This window comes from Pinus tabuliformis, chromosome 3_2, assembly GCF_031772625.1.
Source record: "Pinus tabuliformis cultivar Carrire ecotype Pingquan chromosome 3_2, CPIR1, whole genome shotgun sequence".
In the NCBI taxonomy this organism is placed as follows: domain Eukaryota; kingdom Viridiplantae; phylum Streptophyta; class Pinopsida; order Pinales; family Pinaceae; genus Pinus; species Pinus tabuliformis.
In genome coordinates, this window is record NC_142302.1 from 1,276,508,753 (window position 1) to 1,276,531,117 (window position 22,365).

At 37.0% G+C, this 22,365-nt stretch overlaps 1 protein-coding gene across 6 annotated transcripts in view; it reads left to right on the plus strand.

The window, feature by feature from the left end:
* Positions 1 to 8,531: 8,531 nt before the first annotated feature.
* Positions 8,532 to 22,365, plus strand: part of LOC149185398 (uncharacterized) — a 147,213-nt gene continuing 133,379 nt past the window's right edge. For 2 of the 6 annotated variants that reach the window (XM_089419093.1, XM_089419092.1), the window contains exon 1: positions 8,537 to 8,897. In XM_089419093.1, coding sequence (XP_089275219.1) covers positions 8,793 to 8,897 — 105 coding nt within the window. In that variant the 5' untranslated portion in view covers positions 8,537 to 8,792. Of the gene's footprint in view, positions 8,898 to 22,365 lie in introns of all 6 variants that reach the window. The other 4 variants (XM_089419095.1, XM_089419091.1, XM_089419090.1 and 1 more) reach the window with 4 other exon arrangements.

The window sequence follows — 22,365 nt, forward strand, 5'->3', positions numbered from 1 at the left end:
GTTGGATTAGGGGGTCATGACATAGGTTCAAAGTTAGTTGTGCCAACCAATAAAACCCTACACTATTGGCCCTCTCGGCAACAACCCTCATAGCATAGGTTGTAGTCTCACTCGAAGCGGTATGGGGAGATGCAAGAACCAAGTTTCTACATCTAAAGACTAGTGTGATGTATTTTAGTGCCTCAGATATGCCTTTGCAAATCGATAAACTCTTAGGGCTCACTGCTGCACTTTGGTAAAACAGCCTTCAGACCTTCGCGAAGGTCTACGATCAATCCTTGCGGACCTTTAACAGTTAATTCACCTACTTACGCGCATCAGAGAGTAGTCCTAAATTAGTGTTCATGCATATTTACTTAAGTTATTAGTAAACATAAGAGAATTCATCAGAGTCTTCGCGAAAGTATTTAGACATGCATTGCATACATCATTAACACTTATTCAAGAGAATCACGTAACATTCAATCAATATCTCATAAAATAAATCATTCATTGACGTCATATAACATTAACAGAGATAAACATAAATACTCAAGAATTTTTCAGAAACTGTCTTTATTGATCTTCAATTCAAGATTACATACTCAAAACTGCCCTGCGCACACAGCTACAGGGGTCCATGCACTCAACTACGGACTCTACCTAGGCCTCTGCACACTCAACTGTAGAGCCTTTCTTCTTCTATCTTATCCACTTCTCTATATTTCTCTTCCTCTTTCTTACTTTTCTGATTCTAAGTCTACTTTTTCCCTTCGCTAAGACTCACTACTTATAGACTTTTTTCATACAATGCCATGGTCCGCGACCATGGGTGAATCTCAAAACCGACTCAAAACTTATCCAAAACAAGGGGCTAAGACCCTTTGACTCCTATTCATCTACGCGCTCCGCATCCACAAATCACGAAGACTTTGCATTATTTACAAAATTGTATGAAAATTTGGGTTATCTTAACCCCAAACTAATCCAAGTGGCCCCATCCCAACATTTTCCCAAGGAATGTGATGGTGTGATCAGTTTCTTCATATGAGCAACCAAATTTCAGTCAGCCCACAGAAGTGAATCTTTGAGATTCCTGGAGAGCCCAAATTTGACCGAGTCAGAGAGGGGTCAAGTTTACAGTTAGATTTCATGAATTTTCATGAGGAATTCAATTGTGTAGTTTGTTTTTTTAGTAGAGGTGTGCATTTTCAGGCCATCCCTGAAAGTGGAGGTATAAGATGCATTGATGCCATGTCTTCTTTTGATTTTTGTTGAGCTAATGATTTGATGTTGAGATCCTTGTTTTCCATTTTGTTGGAGGATTCTTGTATGCCACTTCATGTGAGAGTTTGATATTTTGTCATGCTGAAGGAGGCTTATATGAGTGAGAGTTATTATAGGAGAACGTCTCGTGGAGAGACATGCCACTCTAGTTAATGGAGTTATTCCTTTTATTGATAAAGAACACATCATATATTCATCATCATCTTGCAACAATTAAAGCGACCTCCCCCACTCTTGACACCGGGCCCAGAGAGTTAGCCCACACTGGGTGAACTCCGTTATCAAGCTATGTGTGTTCTTTGATTTGATAGTTTTCTTTATGTTTCCTCTTCTTTAAAGTATACACGTGTTTTTTCATACTCTTTCACATGCAATTCTGCTAACATCACAAAAGTAAAAGATCTTGGTTAATTCTGGTAGCTGAGAGAATCCATATCAAGTTTGGTATTAGAGTGGTCTTCTTGCTGATGAAAATTACGAGTGTGAATGATAATCAAAGATTGAACGTGCAATAAGAAAGAAAATGGAGGATCACAAAGATCTCTATGAAGCCTTCTACAAGATGACAGACATGGTAGATATAATGTATGCCGATTACGAGGAAAAAATGGCAAAAGAGCAATAGGAGAAAAAGAGAGCAGAGGACGATGCTCCATCTCCATATTTGGGAGAATATTCTTCTTCTTCATCTTCTTCTCATCGTTCAAATGAAGAGATCAACGAAAGCCTTCAAGTAGAGAATGTTGAATTGAGGAGACTTCTACAAGAAGCAGAAGAGGAGAAATAGGGATTGCAACTTCAATTATGAGCTACAGAAGAGGCCTTGGAAAATATGAAGTGCAACAAAGGCTTAGTGAGGCCATTGTCACCTGCTTCATAATCAATAACTGAGGTAAACAATGTTGATAATTATTCAGTTTCATTTTCACATGATGTTATTTCTATTGGAAGCCTTGAGGTACCCATTTTAGGATTGGGGTACATTGAAAGAGAATGATCAAAGGCAACAAAGCAAGGGGTTCTTTAGGAAAAAAATCCAAGTCATTGCATAAATCATCAAGGAAAGAGAATGATGGGAACACATCACAATCTTCCCATGACAGTGCACGTTGCAGAGGAAGAGTTGAGGCAAGCTCTCTTCGCAAGGATTACACCAAAGACAACCAAGCGAGGTATAAAAAGTCTTGTTATTCTAATGTTCATTTTGATTAGATGCAGATTCTTAATGATGAGTAAAAATCATGGCATAGAAAACCATGTAGTTTTTGTGGCTTGTATAACAATGTTGTTGAGAAGTGTTGGAAAAGAATGGCAACAAGAAAGAGGGCAAGGCATGAAAGGCCTTCTCCACACCAGGGAACAAATACGGTTAAGTAGGTCTGGAGGAAGAAATTTTTTTGTAGTCATTGCAATAGAGGTGGACATTAGAGAGCCACATGTTGGAGGCTCCATCCAATGTAACATCTCAAAAAATACAAAGTGTCTATGGAGGAACCAACTGGTGAGGTTGTTCAACAAGTGAATAAGCTACAGGGATGTGATCCATTACTTTGTTGATTGAGAGATGGTTTTATTAGATATAGTAGTTTGTCATGGCTGTATTTTGTAAATCACGTGTTGTAAAATCGTTGTAAATGTGGTGTAGTGTTTGCCATCACTCACGAATTCAATGTGATGATGTTTTTGGCCTTTGTTGATAGTTTGGGGTATTGGTTTATGTTGTGATTATTATGTAAACTTGACCAAAGAGTGTGTTATAAACTCTTGGAAAGTATGGGGTTTGCTTGGGTCATGATAAGTCATGTAATTGAACATGTATTTTGCAAGATGTACCACAAGTTTGCATAGAGTATAGGTGTTGGTTCATCACTTATGGCTCCGAAGTGCAAAGGTGAAGGAGAAGTAAGTGTGTCATGTTAGGGCACTTGTTGTATAGATGAGGCAGTGCATCAGATTGCAGATTGTGGTTATGCTTTTGGAGGACCAAAATATCCTTAGTGAGGAGGAATGATCCATCAAAACTAATACTAGAGCGTAGAGCTTGTCTTCCTGATTCCAATGGCGTAAATGACACCTCAATTAGATTTCATATGCGAAAGTTATGCTCAGTCAAAGTTTTAGTCAAACTAGGAAAAAAGTCAAAGTTAGAGTCAACATTCTGCCATGTGGTGGGATGTAGAGATGACACGTGACATCAAATTCAGTAGGCCTAGTGGGACCCATAAAGCTAACGTGGCAACCGAGTAAACAAACTAGGTGGACCCACAAGTAGATGATGTGGCAACACCACGAGTCGACACATGGAAAGTAAGTGACAAAAGTGGCATATGATGTGGACCAATGAGAGCCTGCCACATGGCCCAATCACATGGTGCCACATGGCACCTCAAATTAGGCCCAAGTGGCCTTGGGATGGTGCAAACTCCATTTTTGTCTTAGTGTCGTACTCGGGTGACATGAGGTCGATTATGCTTGTTATCACTATACTTTTGGGAGCCTATGACCTATCCTCCTCTCCTAGATAGGGTTAGTATTGGGGGATTGGACCTTATATCTCTTAGTTTGCACATCTTCACATCACTTCCATCATCAATTAAGATTCCTTATGCTATCTTGTTAAGTGAAACAGGGGCTGCTCCTATTGAAACAATTGTTATGGTGCGAGTCATAAGGTATTTAAAAAAAATTGAGCAAATGGAAGAGGGCAGATGGCCTAAGGTTGTCTTCAATGACATATTGTGCAAAAGAAAGAAGACTTGGATGCAGCAAAATAACAAATGGTTTAGTAAATGGGGTATTTGCTTGAACACGTGTCCCATAAACAATAAAGAGATAAAAGCTTTTGTTATGGATAAGTTCCACAAGCATACTTGGGATAAGGAGCTAGGGAGAAAGAAAAAGTACTATATTGAAGTGTTTAATCCCACTCATAATCATCAACAAAAAGCGTACATAGAGGCCAATATTTCTTGGAGAGCTAAAATTCTTATTGCTCAGTTAAAGACTAATTCTCATCAACTCCGTTGTGAAACAAGGAGCTGGAAAAGGCCAAAAGAAATGTGGGAGGAAAGAGTATGTATTTTTTGTTATTCCGAAAAAGCAGAAACATAAAAACATTTCATTTTAGAATGTGAGGCCTTCAAAGACAACAGGGAAAGTTATGCAGATATTCTGGCAGCTAGCTCTTGGAATAATCTATTTAGCGAGGGGTTTGTCGAGAAGCTAGGAGCGTTTATTGTGAGGCTTCATAGGAAAAAAATCGAATACATCAACCAAATGAAGAAGCAATCTGTCCCGTAGGCTATCTTTAGCCTCGTGGACATTAAAATATTTTTCTTTCTTTCTTTCTATTGTTGAAATTTAAACTTGTAAATTAACATAAATTAATTGTTATCTTAAACTTAAGTTGGCATAATCTAACTAATGGACGAAATGAATTTTTGGCCTGAATCCAACAATACAATTTCTATCAAGATTGTGATTTCTTGTTATTTAGAAAACACTTTTGAATGCATATAAATGGATTATGCACCTGAAAAACCCTTAAGACACTTTATCTTTGCAAATTAAACAACTTAAACATATGATTTTTAAAAATCTGTACTGGATTTTGAATAAAATTGGAAAAAATGCTCCAAACTTAATTTATAATCTTGATAAAAAATGTCATAACCTTTAATTATTAATTTATTTATAAATTATAGTGTTTAATTCTTAATGAATTTTTCCACGCATTTTTTTTGGTTAATTTTAACCAAAATCCAAAGATTTTTTTGTTTTTTTTTGTTAAGCTTGGGAGGACCTTCCATTTTCTATTTATAATCAGCAAGTTTACACCACTTAGGTTGGCTAGGTGGCCTCAACTTGCCCAATGGGAAACCAAGTTTGTTGGCCACCTATCCTCGTTGTAAGCCATCCAAAAACAATAAAGTTTCAATCTTTCTAGCCAAGCTAGATATGTTTCTGTTTCATGATTAGACTCTATATATCTATCTATCCTTATACATGCATAACGAAAAATAAATGTTAACCGCATATATAACAAAAGTAAATGTGGTAAATTGTCTATCCCTTCTGCTCCTCTGATGCCGATTCCACCGGTGTCGGATCTTTGACAGTTGCTCCAGGCATCTCAGACAGTTCCAGGATGCATGGAATATGTCTTTCAATTCTGTCCAATCTAATGTCCTGCTTGTGGAGTTGAAACTGAATTCTCTACAAGTTCTGTTTATAGCTTGGCATCCCTTGGAGAGAGGCTGCCATCACCATCAAGATTTGTTCCATGGCCTTACCCATCAGGTTTTTCATGAGCCAGTAAAGGTATAATGTCTGCTTGAATTGGGTTATCCTTCCTCTAGTATTCCCAAGGTCTGGGACAAGAGTCCTCCAATTCTCCATCTCCTCCTCTGTCTCACTTCCCTGCTTGATTTCATCCTCCTATTCTTCTAGCAAATTTCGAATGCCTTCATCTGTTCCCTCTCGGTATGCCACAACTACTTCACTGATGAGGTGCTCCACCAATTTCCTTCCTTGGTGGGGTTCTGACGTGCTCGGGTCCCTAGTCTTTCTAGGCTCTTGACCCCGTCTCCCACGTCCTCATCCTCTCGCTGGCCGAGCCATATTAGTACTGTTCAAAACCTGTTCACCTGAAAGAATTGTTAACCGCAAGCACTGTAACATATTATATCCATGGTTACTATCACGATTGTAATTTCCAATGTCGTCATTCTCCCCGTTCATTGCTTTTTTCCATGTGCTAGTTGGACCCGGGGTATGATGGGCAGAAATCTAGTCCTGTGCAATGTCTGGACTCCCAGTCCCTTCTAGCTTTTCACCCCTCTCTCCCCAACGACTCGTGTACTCAGTGTGGTTATCACAACCCGACCAAGACCATGCAATTAAGCTAAACCTCATCCCAACCCCATTCCCCTCTGTCTAGTAAGACATGAGCATTCTGCTGCCCTTATCATGCCCGACATCCCCCATAGGGGTCCTATTTGGTTTCTTAGTGCAGTAATTGCTCTCAATGCCCCATAGTTTGCCATGGTTGTGGCCACTGGCCCAACCTCCTACCCAACAGACTAGCTGCCCTTTGCCACCCTCAACCTCCGATGCCGAGTTTCTGCCTACCCGACCCCAGCAATTAGCCTTTCTCATCACACAATATGCATAGCCCAGGTTGCCATTTCCACCCAACTCAAGGTCCACACAGCCACAAGCGAGGTATAATCATGGCAGGCTCACAACAAAGATGCATAGCCAGGCTAAAGCTGCGCGACACCTTCTCCATTTCCCTTTGCGTTTCTCCCAATTCCCCTTCCCGGGTATCTCCCTCTCCCCCCAACAAGAATCAAACCAGGTCAACATTGCAAAGGAGGCAAAGGGCCAAGATACATACCCGTTTCCGCTCTAAGGATGCCGTTGCAGTTTCTGTCGCCTTCCCTCTCTGCTGCTCCCGCTCCTTGCTCCACAAGCCAAATTACATTTCTTACCTGTCAGTCTCAACTTAATTACTATACATCCCATCTCCCTCCTGCCATCTCTGCCACCTTTCCCATCACCCTTGCATGTACTCATGCCAAGGGCCACTGCACCCATCACTTTGAGCGTGTGGGGGGTAGTGGTACGTAATTTACCTGTCCTCTTCATTATTGCCCGCAGGCACTTGCATCCACCGGCACACACCCCAATCGTGGTTAAAATCCGAAGATTTTTAAAAAATTGAGTTTAAGTTATTTAATCTATAGAATTCGAGTGCTCGAGGGGTTTTTTCAGGTGCTGAATCCATTTTTGCATTCAAAAATACATTTTAAACAACAAAAAAATCACTTTCTTTCATGCAATTGTTTCTATTTCGTCTATAAGTTATAATTATTGTTAAAGTCTTTAATGGACCTCTCATATACTAGAGATTTGTATTTCCGCATAATATATATATATATATATATATTTTTTAATGTACCACATACATAATTTATGTAATAAATTTATTGCTATATTAAATTTTGATTGTCAAATTTAACTACTCTACATTAATGTTAGTTATTTTGAAATTGACATTTTAATATATATTATTTACTATAATTATTGTTAAAGTGTTTAATGTGCCTTTCATATATATCATATTTGTATTTGCATTTATTAAACGATAGTCTTTAAGTGCAACGTTTTGGAAAGTTTTCTTTTTTATTTTCGGATCTAATTTGTCTAGAATCTGAAAAGGATTCATTGAAATCATGAGTTTGATGCTTGTACTCCTCATATTCAAAGTGGCCCGGGGGTATTTGAGGGTGCTGAATTCGTATATGAAGCCAAAAAACCAGTTTAAATAACACAAATGAATATTTGGTCATTAATGTTTTCATCAGATTCTGGCAAGAAACTAAATTCATATATGAAGCCAAAAGACTAGTTTAAACAACACAAACCAATATTTGGTCATTAATGTTTTCATCAAATTTTGGCATGAATCTGCTGGAAACATTTGATCACTAATGTTTTCATTGGATTTTGGCCAAACTTCAAAAGGTCACACTTAAAGACTACTCCTTTATTAAATCATTAATATATATAGTTATATTTTATGTTAATGATTTTAATAGACCCCACACATAATTTATATATGTTAAATCTTAATGGTCAAATTTAACTACCCTACATTAATATTGGTTATTTTTTATTAATCTTAATTGATTTAAAAAATATTATTAAATTAAGATTTTTTAAATTTATATTCAATTAAATATTATATATAAATATAATTTGAGTTTATAACTTATTAAGACATTCATTTCTAGTGACTAGATTTAATTGTGTTAAAATAGCTTCCCAGAAAACTCTTATAGCTTATAGTTAATGACTTTCTACTTTATATTTATTTATTTTATTAATTTTTTTTGTCCATAATTTTATTATAACCTATAATTTTATACTTTATATTAATTAAATTTATAATTTTTCCTTATATAAATTAAGATAACCAATAAATCATTTTCATATAAAATTATTTTTGACATTCATTAATATTTTACATTTTAACTCTTTTTTTTTTACCATTCTATTTTTCCTCACATTTAAAAAATATTCACAAACTTTCTTCATCCTTGACATCTCCCCCGTAAAAACGCGATCATATACATATTATCCACACAGTATAAAGCATGTCATTTTATCATATAAATTTTACGCGATCATATACATATTATCCACACAGTATAAAGCATGTCATTTTATCCTATAAATAATAACCACACAGTAGAAAGCCTTTCAAATGACAATGTCAGGTGTGTTGAAAACTGTGAGGAGAGTGCAACGATTGCAACATTCATGCAACATTCACCCACCAACAAAACTTACTCTGCGAGCAAATGAAAATGAAAGTGATCGGTGAAAAAATGAGGCCACACGCTAGATATCCTGTAAAAGCTCTAAAGCAAACCGGCACAGTGTAAATGTAAAAGCCCCGGTGTTCTGCAATCAGTTGAGACTGTAGCTCAGACACTGGGCGGGACGAACAGCACTCGAAAATGGCCGCGGTGGGGTGCGTATTTCGCCTCTGCCGTTGCGATTCCTTGTCGTATCCACCTGTCGTTCAGCAGTCCACCTGGGTCCGTCCAAGAAATAACCGAATTGTGAGTAAATGCTTAAATTGTTAGTTTGAATTTATCGGTCATGAGAGCGAAGGCTAACTAAATAAATTATAAAGGAAATCCAAGGCAATTGTGCCATCTCTGCTGTTATATATGGTCCATGGAATTTATTGTAAACATTCATGTGGACTATGTATTGACGTTTTCAGGATAAATGTAACTATAAACTAAATTGAGGGTTCGGGTTTTTACAAACAAAATTGAAGGGTTTGGAGATATGAAATCCAGCTGAAACATTTGCTGATGGAATTTAACTTCAACTATATTCTGTATTTTCTTTCTTTCATAAAGCATGGAAGCTTGATTAAGTAGAAGTTCATGGCGAGGTTGATAGAGTATTATGTTGTTCACTAGGATTTCATTTTCTGCGATGGTCTACGCCACCCAAATGGCATGTCCTGATGAAGGATGAGGCTGAGTGCAAGTTTTAAGTGACTTTGCCAGTAGTTACAAATTCTGCATCGACACAGAAGAAACTCCATGTTCTACGGTGCAGTCCTTGTGAATGTGTTTCTCATCACGTGAAGCTTTGTGCGTTAGTTAGTTCCATGCATATTATTTTTTCAGCGTAGCTAGTACATTGCCTTGTGTGTACATACATATACTGAATCGGTATTGAGCACATCCTAGTACCATCACGTATTGTCTTCCACCATCTCTGTTATTGTCAACTTGTCTGATGAGTACTATTTACATTTTTTTTAAGTCAACTTTTTTCTATTAATTCAGGAAAACGATACATCGTGAGGAGGGCAAAAACCAGAGAGACAAGGCCTCACTCCGACCGGATTTGTTGGCCATTAGGTACATATAAAAGAAAACTCAGAGTAACTGGGCAAAACTATCTACCTTCATATCAAGAGCCCAACAGGCACAAAACTTACCAAAAATCAGAAGATATTCCACTTGCCTCATTACACATTTCCTTCATTTGGGTCATTAGCATTATTACCTCTATCAGCTGGGCGATGAAACGCATCATGGATATGTGATTCCATGTGTGCCATCCGTCCTTCAAAACCATACATATGATCTTGCAACCTTTGTTGATTTCTTCGTAGAGATGCTTGATGTCCAGAATATGCCCCTGATTGTGCAGAATATTAGCAAACAAACTGATCATTTCATTGTGGTCCAATTGGCGAACTTGGGCATGCTGATCTGTTGAGAAATCTAGGGCAGCTTATAGATTAGGTTTCTTAAAATGATTTCTCTATCCTTTGACAAATTCTTGTGATCATCATATTAGCTCTTTATTATTACTATTGTGTTTCTTTTATCATGAAGACAAATGCCAAACAAGAAGATCAAATAAGACACCAGATATAGGCTCCGAGCCAGGGCAAAACCCCTATGAAGGGGAAAACCTAGTCAAACTCTTCCACTATAGATTCAAATCAGATTGAGATGACCAAGACCTTTTTGACTCTAAAGACCAACACACCATGATCAGATCAGCCACCCATCCAAGAGATCAACTTCAACAAAGTCAAATGCTAGCTTCTGCTTCATTAAGACCTATGGAAACCCTAACATCTTTAGAAATTCGCTTCTTTCACAGATGAAGAATCCTCCTTCTATTCCTTCGTTGGACTTCATGCTTCTTCCCAGGCTCCTCACATTCCTTATCTACTTCAGATTGGATCAGAAATATGTGTGATTGATGTGCTACCAAATGAGGTCGAATTGCATCATATTTATAGTCTTCTTGAGCATTGGAAGGGTTCCTTCAAGGCCGACTTGTAAGGCTGGCTGGCCTGATCATTTGGTGGACACTGAGATACTTTTTACAAAAACAAATTTTCTCTTTCTTGTTTACAAGAGCCCCAATGGGTCTATGACATCATGACTTTGACTTTGACTCAAAATAAAATCCCTAGAGCACACAATGGGTGCTTTGAGCTATTAACCATTGACCCAAACATGAAATCCATGCTTTAATAAGTCAATTTCTTTTTGTAATAAAATTTTATTTTGATAGATCTTAGACTTTTGTGATCCATATTGATAAAGAGATTGTCTTTTAGATTAATCACATCATTGAGTTTTGGTCAAAACTCAATGATGTGATTAATTCGAAAGACAATCTCTTTATCAAAATTCTATTTTCTTTTCTTTTGACAAATACATTACATCATGACTTTAAATACAATTATGAAGACCGACACTAGTTACATTCTTCAACAGTCCCTCTTAACTAGGGAGGTATTCATAATTACATATATCTCAAAATGATAAGTTCTACGAAGAGTCACAACAAACACAGTGCTACAAATTAGATGCTTGACCAAGGTATCTAATTGAGTGGGAATAACATGTGTTCCAAGCTTCAACCACTATAGGTACCATCAAGCTTCCCATCTAACACCAACCCAGGGATCTAGGTGCGTATCCAAGGTCAGAGCTCCAAGACCAATGCCACCCTCCCTACTCCGCGATCTAGACATCATCACAGGCCTTCCAGATGTCTTCCCAAGCACCTTGTCTCTCCAAGATGCTTCATCTCTCCTTAACAACTAAATCAGATATATCCACCAGTCTAAGCATGCATCAAAACAATCACAACCCCAATTAGTAATAAAATTTATATATAAGTTAAATCAACCCTCTGGGGTTTTTGAAATACACTAATGCTGCTTTGGTCATCATCATATCATCCAAACACATCTAGGAAGCTTTCTTCTTTAACATCTATAGCAACGTCAAACTCAACCTTAACACTTCTTCCGGATCATCCAAGTCTTGTTTACAACTTTGCCATTCACGAATATCTATCTACAAGGCTTCGACCATGATCTTTATTCTTTCTTCAAGGTTTTAATTGTCACATTATGCCCTCCCTTTCAACTAGAGAGATATACCATTTCTTTCATCCAAGCTCCCTCTCAACTTAGGGAATCAACAACTTCGTATCGTCGAAGAAACTTCAACTTATCAAAACTTCAGGAATATCATACTTTCATCACAAGGTCATTTATTCATATGCCATCATTATTCCCTTTTCAAGTCATCTTCATTTTTGAACATATCCAACATCTTGAAGATTATGTACCTACAGATCTTGAACAACAAGTACAACCAAGTACAAATATACAAAATCATGAAGTGAACTATATCAAAATTATGTCATTACAATTGAAGCATCAAAATAACCACACTGTAGACATCAAATATCTAAACCTAGTTAGGTTCATAGTCAACAATGGTTACATCTTTTGGACTTCAACAACTTGCTAGGGTTTTTGTCGTAAACCCTAGATTTCATCATCGAGACTTAAAGCCTTGATAACAACAACTGAATCATGTTAGCTATCCAATTATAGCACTTTACATTTTCAATATTATGCCCTAAAACTTTATGTTAGATTCTACTAGGGTTTTATCACAAACCCTAGATTTCATTAATCATCGACAATCAAGTTAGCATTTCATATCTAGGGATTCATTCTTATATCAATCTCTTACTAGGGTTTTTATTGTAAACCCTAGACAAACATCTAACTTTAAAGATTAGATATACAACAATTTGATTAGACTAGGGTTTCAATCATGTAAAAACTCATACACCCAGGTTTTCATTGCGAGGGTTTTGTTATAAACCCAAATTCACCAAGCCCTAAAATCTAGTGTTTTATTTTATTTATTTGTTTTTTAACTTAGATATCATTGACAAACCCTAAAAGGCTAGGGTTTTATAACATTAAAAAACCATAAACATCAAGAGGAGAATTTTATTTCTAGACTTTATGAGCAAACCCTAATTAGACTAAGGGTTTTATTGTCAACATACCCTAAGCATCAAGAGGCTAGGGATTTACAGTGAACCCTAAAGGTTAGGGTTTCACCAAAAATGATCAAACAAGAGATAGTATGATAAGGGTAGATTCAATCTAATGATTAATCACCCTAACAAGAATCCTTATGATTCAAAACCCTAAACATAAGAAAGTTAGTAATACAAGGCAAATTTCAAAATGATCATATCTTTTAATGAAGAAGTTTAGCTACAAAATCTTATGGTCTTAGACATACCTTGAGTTGCTCTTTTTACAAACCTTGTAGGGTTTCCTTGAAGTGCTCCTTCTGAATTTAGCCATAATCTTTATACCTGCAATACTTATTGACAAATACAACCAAGCAAAATATGCGATACCAAAAGCATGATGTCAATTTGTCAATCTAGGGTTTCTATGCAACAATGGAGGATGGAATCCTAGGGTTTCCAAGTACAAACCCTAGATCTAGCAAAAATCAAATTATCTTCTTCTTCAATCAACACTAGGGTTTACTCGACACCCTAGATTACCTACAAACCCTAGAAGTCAAGAGTAATGAGTGATTAGGGTTAGGGTTTCTATATGACTAGGGTTTTCATGTGCCACCTAGGGTTTACAGTCTTAGATATCAATACCAATATCAACAACTTTCGATAATGAAGACAACAAACCCTAGAACCATATAAGCAACTAACCCTAAAATATCTCATGTTAGACCCTTAACAAATGAATATATTATACATACCTCATGATTACGTACCTTTGTCCTCCAAGATCATAGAGGGTGCTACAAGGTTTGCTACAAGGCTTGCTATTGGATGCCATGCTCTTCTAACTGCTCTTTAAGAGTGAAGACTTCAAAGCCAAAAACTGTTTATAAAGGTATTGCAATCTTTATTTTTCCAATGAGTCTTCAAACATGGATACCTTTTGATATCACTGCTCTATCCAACTTCTGAAAGGACTATAATGAGGGAGCTTATTAGAGATCCTCAATAAGCTTCTTTGCTGGAGATGCCATCAATAGATCTCAAATGCACCCTTCTGTTGTAGTTTGCTTTTCTCGTTATGAAACAAAGATAATAGGCTGCTACTTCTACCACTGACTGCTATAGGGCAATCAAAGAGATTTTCTATCCAGGAGACTATTCCTTAACAAGTCTTAGAGATGCTCTCCAATCACTGTTACAACTTCTTCTAGATGTCATTGGCTTCTTCAAAGGATAACCTTCAAAGTATAACCACTTCTGCTTTTCTTGAGATGACCCTTTTAATATGGCTTTCTGAAAACATGTCCAAAATTCGAACTGTATATATATGTGTTCAGGATGACTGTTCTTTTTGTCTTCCAAGGTCGGCCTTACTTTTCGAGCTTGAACTTTGTATACATATATGTACCACAGGGTTGCTACAACCTCGTGGATTCTATATTGTATGGGTTTGCGTTTCTCCTTCAAGACTGAGGTGAGCTTGTATATCGATGACAAGCCTTTCAAAATACTTATGTTCAGGTCTTCAAGAGAGCCTTGGCTCCTTCTTCAAGAGATTGAAGTTTTAAAACAAGCCCTTTGAAAAAGAATCCACCAAAATAATATACATAGAAATTTCAGGTCTCTGAGCTAACATAGAAATGTCAGTCTCCTTTAATAACAATTTTAGACTTTGATGAATACACCTAGGACTTCGGTCTTTTCATAAATGGATTCAACCTTCTATAGGCTATCAGACTAGCCTTTCAGTGCTCTAGAACAGAGCTTATGAGCCTCTCAAAACCCTCGGCCTTAACACAGTGACTAGGGCTTCTAGACATGCCTAGAATTTTGGTTTGATGCTTCTAGGAGCTTAGTCTAAGGTATTTAGGTTCTCCTTGATGCCTTGTAGCCTTTGTTGACCTTCTTCCCGCCCTTACACAAATGAACCAAGCTTTGATACCATGTTGAGAAATTAGTGTAGCATATAGATTAGGTTTCTTAAAATGATTTCTCTTTCCTTTGACAAATTGTTATGGTCTTCATATTAGATCCTTATTATTATAATTGTGTTTCTTTTATCATCAAGACAAATGCCAAACAAGAAGATCAAATAAGACACCATAGATAGGCTCCAAGACAGGGCAAAACCCTAATGAAGGGGAAAACCCAGTCAAACTCTTCCACTATAGATTCTAGTTAGGTTGAGATGGCCAAGACCTTTTTGGCTCTAAAGACCAACACACCATGATCAGGTCAACCACCCATCCAAGAGATCAACTTCAACAAAGTCAATTGCTAGATTCTGCTTCATTAAGACCCGTGGAAGCCCTAACATCTTTAGAAATTCGCTTCTTTCACAGATGAATCCTCCTATTCCTTTGCTGGACTTCATGCTTCTTCCTAGGCTCCTCGCATTCCTTATCTATTTCTGATTGGATCAAAAAGATGTGTGATTGGTTTTCTACCAAATGAGTTCGAATTACATCATATTTATAGTCTTCTTGAGCGTTGGAAGGGTTCCTTCAAGGCCGACTTATAGGGTTGGCCGATCTGATCATTTGGTGGACACTAAGACACTTTTCACAAAAATAAATTCTCTTTCTTGTTTACAAGAGCCCCAATGGGTCTGTGACCTCATGACTTTGACTTTGACTCAAAATAAAATCCTTAGAGCACACAATGGGTGCTTTGACCTATTAACCATTGACCCAAGCATGAAACCCATGCTTTAATAAGCCAATTTCTTTTTATAATAAAATTCCATTTTCTTTTCTTTTGGAAAATACATTACATCATGACTTCAAATACAATTATGAAGACCGACACTAGTTACATTCTTCAACACTCCCTCTTAACTAGGGAGGTATTCATAATTACATATATACAAAGGTACATGGAAGATCTTAAAATGATAAGTTCTACGAAGAGTCACAACACACATAGTGCTACAAGTTAGATACTTGACCAAGGTATCTAATTGAATGGGACTAAGGGGTGTTCCAAGCTTCAACCACTATAGGTACCATCATGCTTACACTCTAACACCAACCCACAGATCTAGGTGTGTATCCAAGGTCAGAGCTCCAATACTAATGCCATCCTCCCTACTTCGGGATCTAGACATCATCACAGGTATGCCGGATGTCCTCCCAAGCATCTTGTCACCCCAAGATGCTTCATATCTCCTTAGCAACTAAATCAGATATATCCACCAGTCCAAGCATGTTTCAAAACGTTCAACCTTCTTACAGAGAGATCCTGCACAATCACAACCCCAATTAGTAATAAAATTTATATATAAGTTAAATCAGACCTCTGGGGTTTTTCGAATACACTGGTGCTGCTTAGGTCATCGATTCATCATCGTATTACCCAAACACATCTAGGAAGCTTTTTTCTTTAACTTCTATAGCAACACCAAACTCAACCTCAACACTTCTTCTGGATCATCCAAGTCTTGTTTACAACTTTTCCATTCACTAATATCTATCTACAAGGCTTCGACCGCGATCTTTATTCTTTCTTCAAGGTTTTAATTGTCACATTATGCCCTCTCTTTCAACTAGAGAGATATACAATTTCTTTCATCCAAGCTCCCTCTCAACTTAGAGAGATCGACAACTTCGTATGATCGAAGAAACTTTAACTTATCAAAACTTCAGGAATATCATACTTTCATAACAAGGTCATCTATTCATATGCCATCATTATTCCCTTTTCAAGTCATCTTCAATTATGAACGTCTTCAACATCTTGAAGATCATGTACTTGCAAATCTTCAACAACAAGTACAAATATATAGAAACATGAAGTGAACTATATCAAAATTATGCCATTACAATGGAAGCATCAAAATAATCAAGCTGTAGACATCAAATATCTAAACCTAGTTAGGTTCATAGTCAACAATGGTTACATCTTTTGGACTTCAACAACTTGCTAGGGTTTTTGTCGTAAACCCTAGATTTCATCACCGAGACTTAAACCCTTGATAACAACAACCGAATCATGTTGGCAATCCAATCATAACACTTTACATTTTCAATATTATGCCCTAGAACTTTATGTTAGATTCTTCTAAGGTTTTATCACAAACCCTAGATTTCATTAATCATCAACAATCAAGTTGGCATTTCATATCTAGGGATTCATTCTTATATCAATCTCTTACTAGGGTTTTTATTGTAAACCCTAGACACACATCTAACTTTAAAGATTAGATATACAACAATTTGATTAGACTAGGGTTTCAATCATGCGGAAGCTCATACACCTAGGTTTTCATTGCAAGGGTTTTGTCATAAACCCAAATTCACCAAACCCTAAAATCTAGGGTTTTATTATTTAACTTAGATATCATCGACAAACCCTAAAAGGCTAGGGTTTCATAACATTAACAAACCATAAACATCAAGAGTAGAATTTTATTTCTAGACTTTATTAACAAACCCTAAGTAGACTAAGGGTTTCATTGTCAACATACCCTAAGCATCAAGAGTCTAGGGATTTACAGTGAACCCTAAAGGTTAGTGTTTAAACAAAAATGATCAAACAAGAGATAGTATGATAAGGGCAGATCACTGTAAATGATCAAACGCCTCTCCTCATGTTCATGAATAATTCTTCCCTCCTCTATAGCTATATCCTCTGTTCGTCTCTGTCTAATAATTTGGCTCTGCAGCTATTCCATTTTCGCCTCCAGTTGCTTTTTATCGTGCAAAATATTGCCAAATTCTTGTTTGTTCCAGGTTTTGATCTTGAGTTTCAATTCCTTCAGTTTGTTTTGGAATCTTTACATGTGGTTGGTATGTTAGAAAATCAGAAAGGAAGAAAGATTTTCTTATGTTGATAATTACTTGTGATATCTTTATGTTCTTATTAACTTGCTTATGTTCTTCTTTTATCTTTGTTTCATCAAAAAATCATCAAAACAAAACATGAAGATCAATGACACCAGACGTAGGCACTCAGCCAGGGCTAAAACCCCTCTATAGGGGAAAACCAAACTCTTCCACTAGCAAATTCAAGTTGAGATAGAACAAGACCTTAGACCAAAAGACCTTCCTCGTCCACCAAGTCAGCCCTTCCTTCTAATAGATGATCTTTCCAACTTCTGAAAATACAGCTTCAGCCCAAAATTTCGACTTCCCAGCTTTAGAATTTCGACCCCAGCTTCAGAATTTCGGCCCAGCTTCAGGGCTGTAGTTTCGTCCCTTCCAACAGTTCAACAGCTTTACATGTGTGAGAGAAGAAGAGAAAATTTTGACTACTTGTGCTTGACAAAGTCCTCTTTTTCGCTAGCCCTTTCCTTCTTGTTCCTTGAATTTCGCACTTTCTCTTGTCCCATGAATTGCAGATCGAACTTGTTGAGTGAGTGCTCCAAATGAGGTCGAGTTGTTGCCTTTATATAGGAGATTCTGCCCCTCAATTAGGTCAACTTGTCCAGTTTGAGGTCGACTTGGTGGAGGATGCTTATAAAACCTAATTTACATCAAAATAAATTCATTTCTTGATTGACAATGCCCTAGAAGGGTCTATTACATCATGACATAAACCCTAGAAGTCTACAATGGAGGCTTTGACCGGTTACCCACCATATTGTGGGTGATATCCCTAGGAGAATTTTTTTTTCTCCAAGATGGTCCTCAGCCAGTAGCCAACAGCCCCTTACAACCACTAGCTAGCTCACTGTGCCATTTCTTCGCCACCTGAGCCAGCCATGTGGTTCCTAGCCCATCTGCCATGATCGTATGTTTGAAGGTGGGCCTCTAAAACCTAAAGGTATGCCTTGTAATTTGGTAATTGATTATTGTAGTTTGCTTATCATGGACACTTTTGGGCATGGATTAATGGGGGGATTTGGCAGAAAGAATGGGCTAGGTCTGTGCTCTTGTCCCCTAGATTCCTTTGGATATTAACCGTGGATTCTAGTCTCGTGGGATCTCTTTTACTGACCATTTGGCTTTAGGGATGGTATTTCACGGGAAACCCTGATTTTGGTTGTGTGGTCTAGTTCCCTTATCCGCATATATTACCCCCATTCCACTCATTATTACCCTATTCATCATTTCTCCCACCTGGGTCCACATTTCTCCACTGGGTCCACATAGGGTTAACTCATCCTTTCCCCTTGCCCACACCTTTGGTCAGGCCTGGAATGATGCGTCGGAGGTTGATGCAGCTGAAAAGAAAGAATCATATTTAGCCACATTCAATAGGAAAATGTACCACAAAATGCAAAATATGCAAAAAGAAATTGAGAAAATCAATGTTGACAAAAATGAAGAAGTATTTCGATTTAAAAACCATAGCGAAAAATTACTGTCGCAAATTAAGAAACTTAAGAAGGATAAGAAGTCATTAGAAAACAAGGTACAACAACTTATCGAGAAAGAAGCATCAAATGTAGGAATTCAAGTTGATGACAAAACAACAAATACCGATCAAGTGAATATGACAACTCAAGAAGACAAGTCCGTTAAAGAAACGACACACTCAGATGTTGCAGTTTAGACAATGGACATCCCAAGTGAATGTTCCATAACCAATTCAACAACATCTTCGCCAGAAGAAAATCTAAAAACTCTATATCGACATCCGAATCACGAGAGTAGACCAATCAACCATGCTATGTATCGGTACCATTCAGACCAGAAACAACAAACTGATGTTCCATATAATAGTGATGTGTTGAAATTTGGTACCGGAGGACAGGTGGTTCCCTAAGGCTTTGATCTTTGGCCTAGGGAAAAGTGTCCAAAAGAATTTAATTTTTCTCCTAAAGTAACTTTATAATTTTTATAAAGTTAAATCTAATTTGAAAGTGACTTTAAGTGATAAAGTTACTAAGTCTAATTTTAAAGTGACTTTATAAAGTCAATGAAAAATTAGAAAGGAAAAGTGACTTTGGAAATAAATGACTAAGTGGGTCTTTATTAAAGTGGGGTGAATTAAAAAATAGAAAGTGAGATTTAAATGAGCATTTAATCTCAGCCATTGATCTAAATCTATTTCAGCCATTGGATTTAGGGATCACCCAAAAGTCATTTAGGGTTGGGTTAAGGGAGGAAAAGGAGGAAAAGATCATTCATTCTTTCATGAGCAGATTGGGAGAAGGAGAGCAAGAGAGCAAGGGAGATTTCTGGACAAGGAGGAGAAAGAGGCAGCAGTTTGGCACACACACCAAGGCAGCATTTCAGCAAATCTGAACAGCATAAAGAACAAGCAGAAAAAGGCAGATTTAGTGAGCAAAACAGTGAAAAAATTGATTTTCAGCACGAATATCGAGGAGGCGATTTTCTGCACGAATTTCGAGGTCTGTCCGTACAAGTCCGTACGGCCGTCCGTACAGTCCGTACGGTCCGTACATCCGTACGGTCCGTACGGTCCGTACATCCGTACGGTCCGTACAGTTCGTACAGCCATTTTCAGATTGTCTGTTAGCTGGAAAAACAGATAAGTTTGCTTGCTGGAAAATTTCTGTTTTTGCTGATTTTTTTGCTGAAAAATATTTTCTCTGTAAAAGGCATTTTCCAGAAATAAAGAAGAGCTCTCAAACTGGTTTTCCCCAAGAGTTGTAGGGGGTTTTTCCAGGGTCAAGTTGACCAAAAATCACTGAGTTTAAATGTGTTTTTATGGCTGTTTTAATTGCTGATTTTTTATTTCTGCAATTTCCAGCACTCTGAAAAATTTCCAGAATTTGTGTTTTCAGCAATATTTATTTTTCAGTCTGTTAAATGTATGGCTATGGGAATGGGCATTTAACTATATGGGAGAAATAAGGTGAAACTGAAAACCGGGGTGGGAAACAGAAAATTCTACATGATGTAACCTCCATCCAGTATTATGTTGATGAGTCGTTAAAAAGTTCCAGTGATCAGAATACTATACAGAAGATTAATCTGGGATGGTCTAATCCCTTCTCAGTGCGATAATTTTGTTTGTCACTAAGAAGATCATAACAACTTGTATCGACGAAGATGACTGTTCCAAGACAGAAATATAGTTGAAGCCGAAAAAGAGATCAAGCCTTTTGTCATCAACAAGCTTTGAGGACAAAGCTTTTTGAGGAAGGAGACAATGTAACGAATAAAATATATATAAATAATGTAAAATAATATAAATGATAATAAGCATAAATAATTATTAATTAAATAGTAAATAGGTTGAAGAGCCATGTCTAATTGAGACATGACTCTTCATGAAGAGACACTTGCCTGATATATAAGCAAGCCTCTCGTTCTCATTGTAAATCATCTTATTCATTATCATTCTTATTCACTTATTTAATATAATATTTGTATCCTCGTGGATATCTTTATATTCCAAGTTTTCTGGAGTAATTAATTTCTAGAAGAAACTTTGTTCGCTTCAGTCAGAGGTGCTTTGGCTGAGTTTAATGCATGTCATGTATTTATATTAAGGCCATGTAATGATGTCAATCAGAGTGTGTTGTATTTGGTACTAAGTCATGAGCTGTCTTCATAAGTCAGAGTTGGTCAAAGAGTTGGTTGCTAGGGTTATGACTGTTTTATGTCTATGACTATAAAGTCTTGCTACTGTTATGCAAAGACCATATTGCTGATTTGTTTACTATAGCTTGATTGTATTGAGAGATGTATATGCTGGTAGCATGTTAGAGTGTTATGGCTGCTGTAGATGTCATGAAACCTTGTAATGACAGTTTGCTGAAGTTTTAACTAAGTGGAACTGAGAGGTTTTCATTGTTGAGTAACTAAGTGGAACTGAGAGGTTTTCATTGTTGAGTAACCATCTGCCGAGACAAAATCCCAAAGGGCCGAGTTACTGCTTCAGCCATTTCATCTCAAGAGATTTATTTATCAGGAAGGTTGAGTTAGCTGTTTAGCTGCTCGAATTTTGGAGGACGCGCTTGCTTGCCAAGGAGCGAAACCTCAGGTTCATGAAATCTGCACATTTTCCCATTAAAGTTCAACAAGATTTCTAATTTTTATCAGTGCTCTAAAATTTTGTCCACAAGTTGTTTGAAGAGAGAAATTTGTCAAGTTGAACCTTGTAACTGTATTACCTTATAAATCTGTGAGGATAGGATTCATAGCCTGAGCATGTTCTGTTGTATTGTCTATTTTTCTTGAGGTATGTAACTGCTTAGTTGTAAGGGTTGATTTGAGGACAAAATTCATGGTTGAAGCGAAGGAAAATACCAAGGCCATCTTTGTAGCATCAGAATATCAAGCCGGGGCATAACATAACATTTTGAGTTTGGAAAAAATTATAAATTTTTCCAATTATTCATTTTTTTGAATATTTTTTCTCATTTTTTGCTACTGTCATTTGAAAAATCAGCTTTTGAGGGACTATAAGTCATTTTTGACCCCTAAAGTGGGTCCTAGGGTAATGTGGGCCTTTGAGGATGAATTTCGAGTAGTCACACGACCGAGACATTTCCTAAGGCCACTTATTTATACCATTACATAGAAAATAATTAAAAAATCTCGTTTTGCGGGAAATTTGTAATTATTAAAAAATCCTATTTAGACCTAGCCAAATTCCACGAATATTTTGTGTGTGATCTAGTATGGTAATATACATCGACTCTAGACACTAAGATGTGTTAGGGGCTCAACCTTCAAACTGTCACCCTGGCTTTAGGGTAATAAGTGAATGAAAAAACCCATAAAATTATCCGCCTCTGAAAAAGAAGGGATAATTAACCAAATAAAA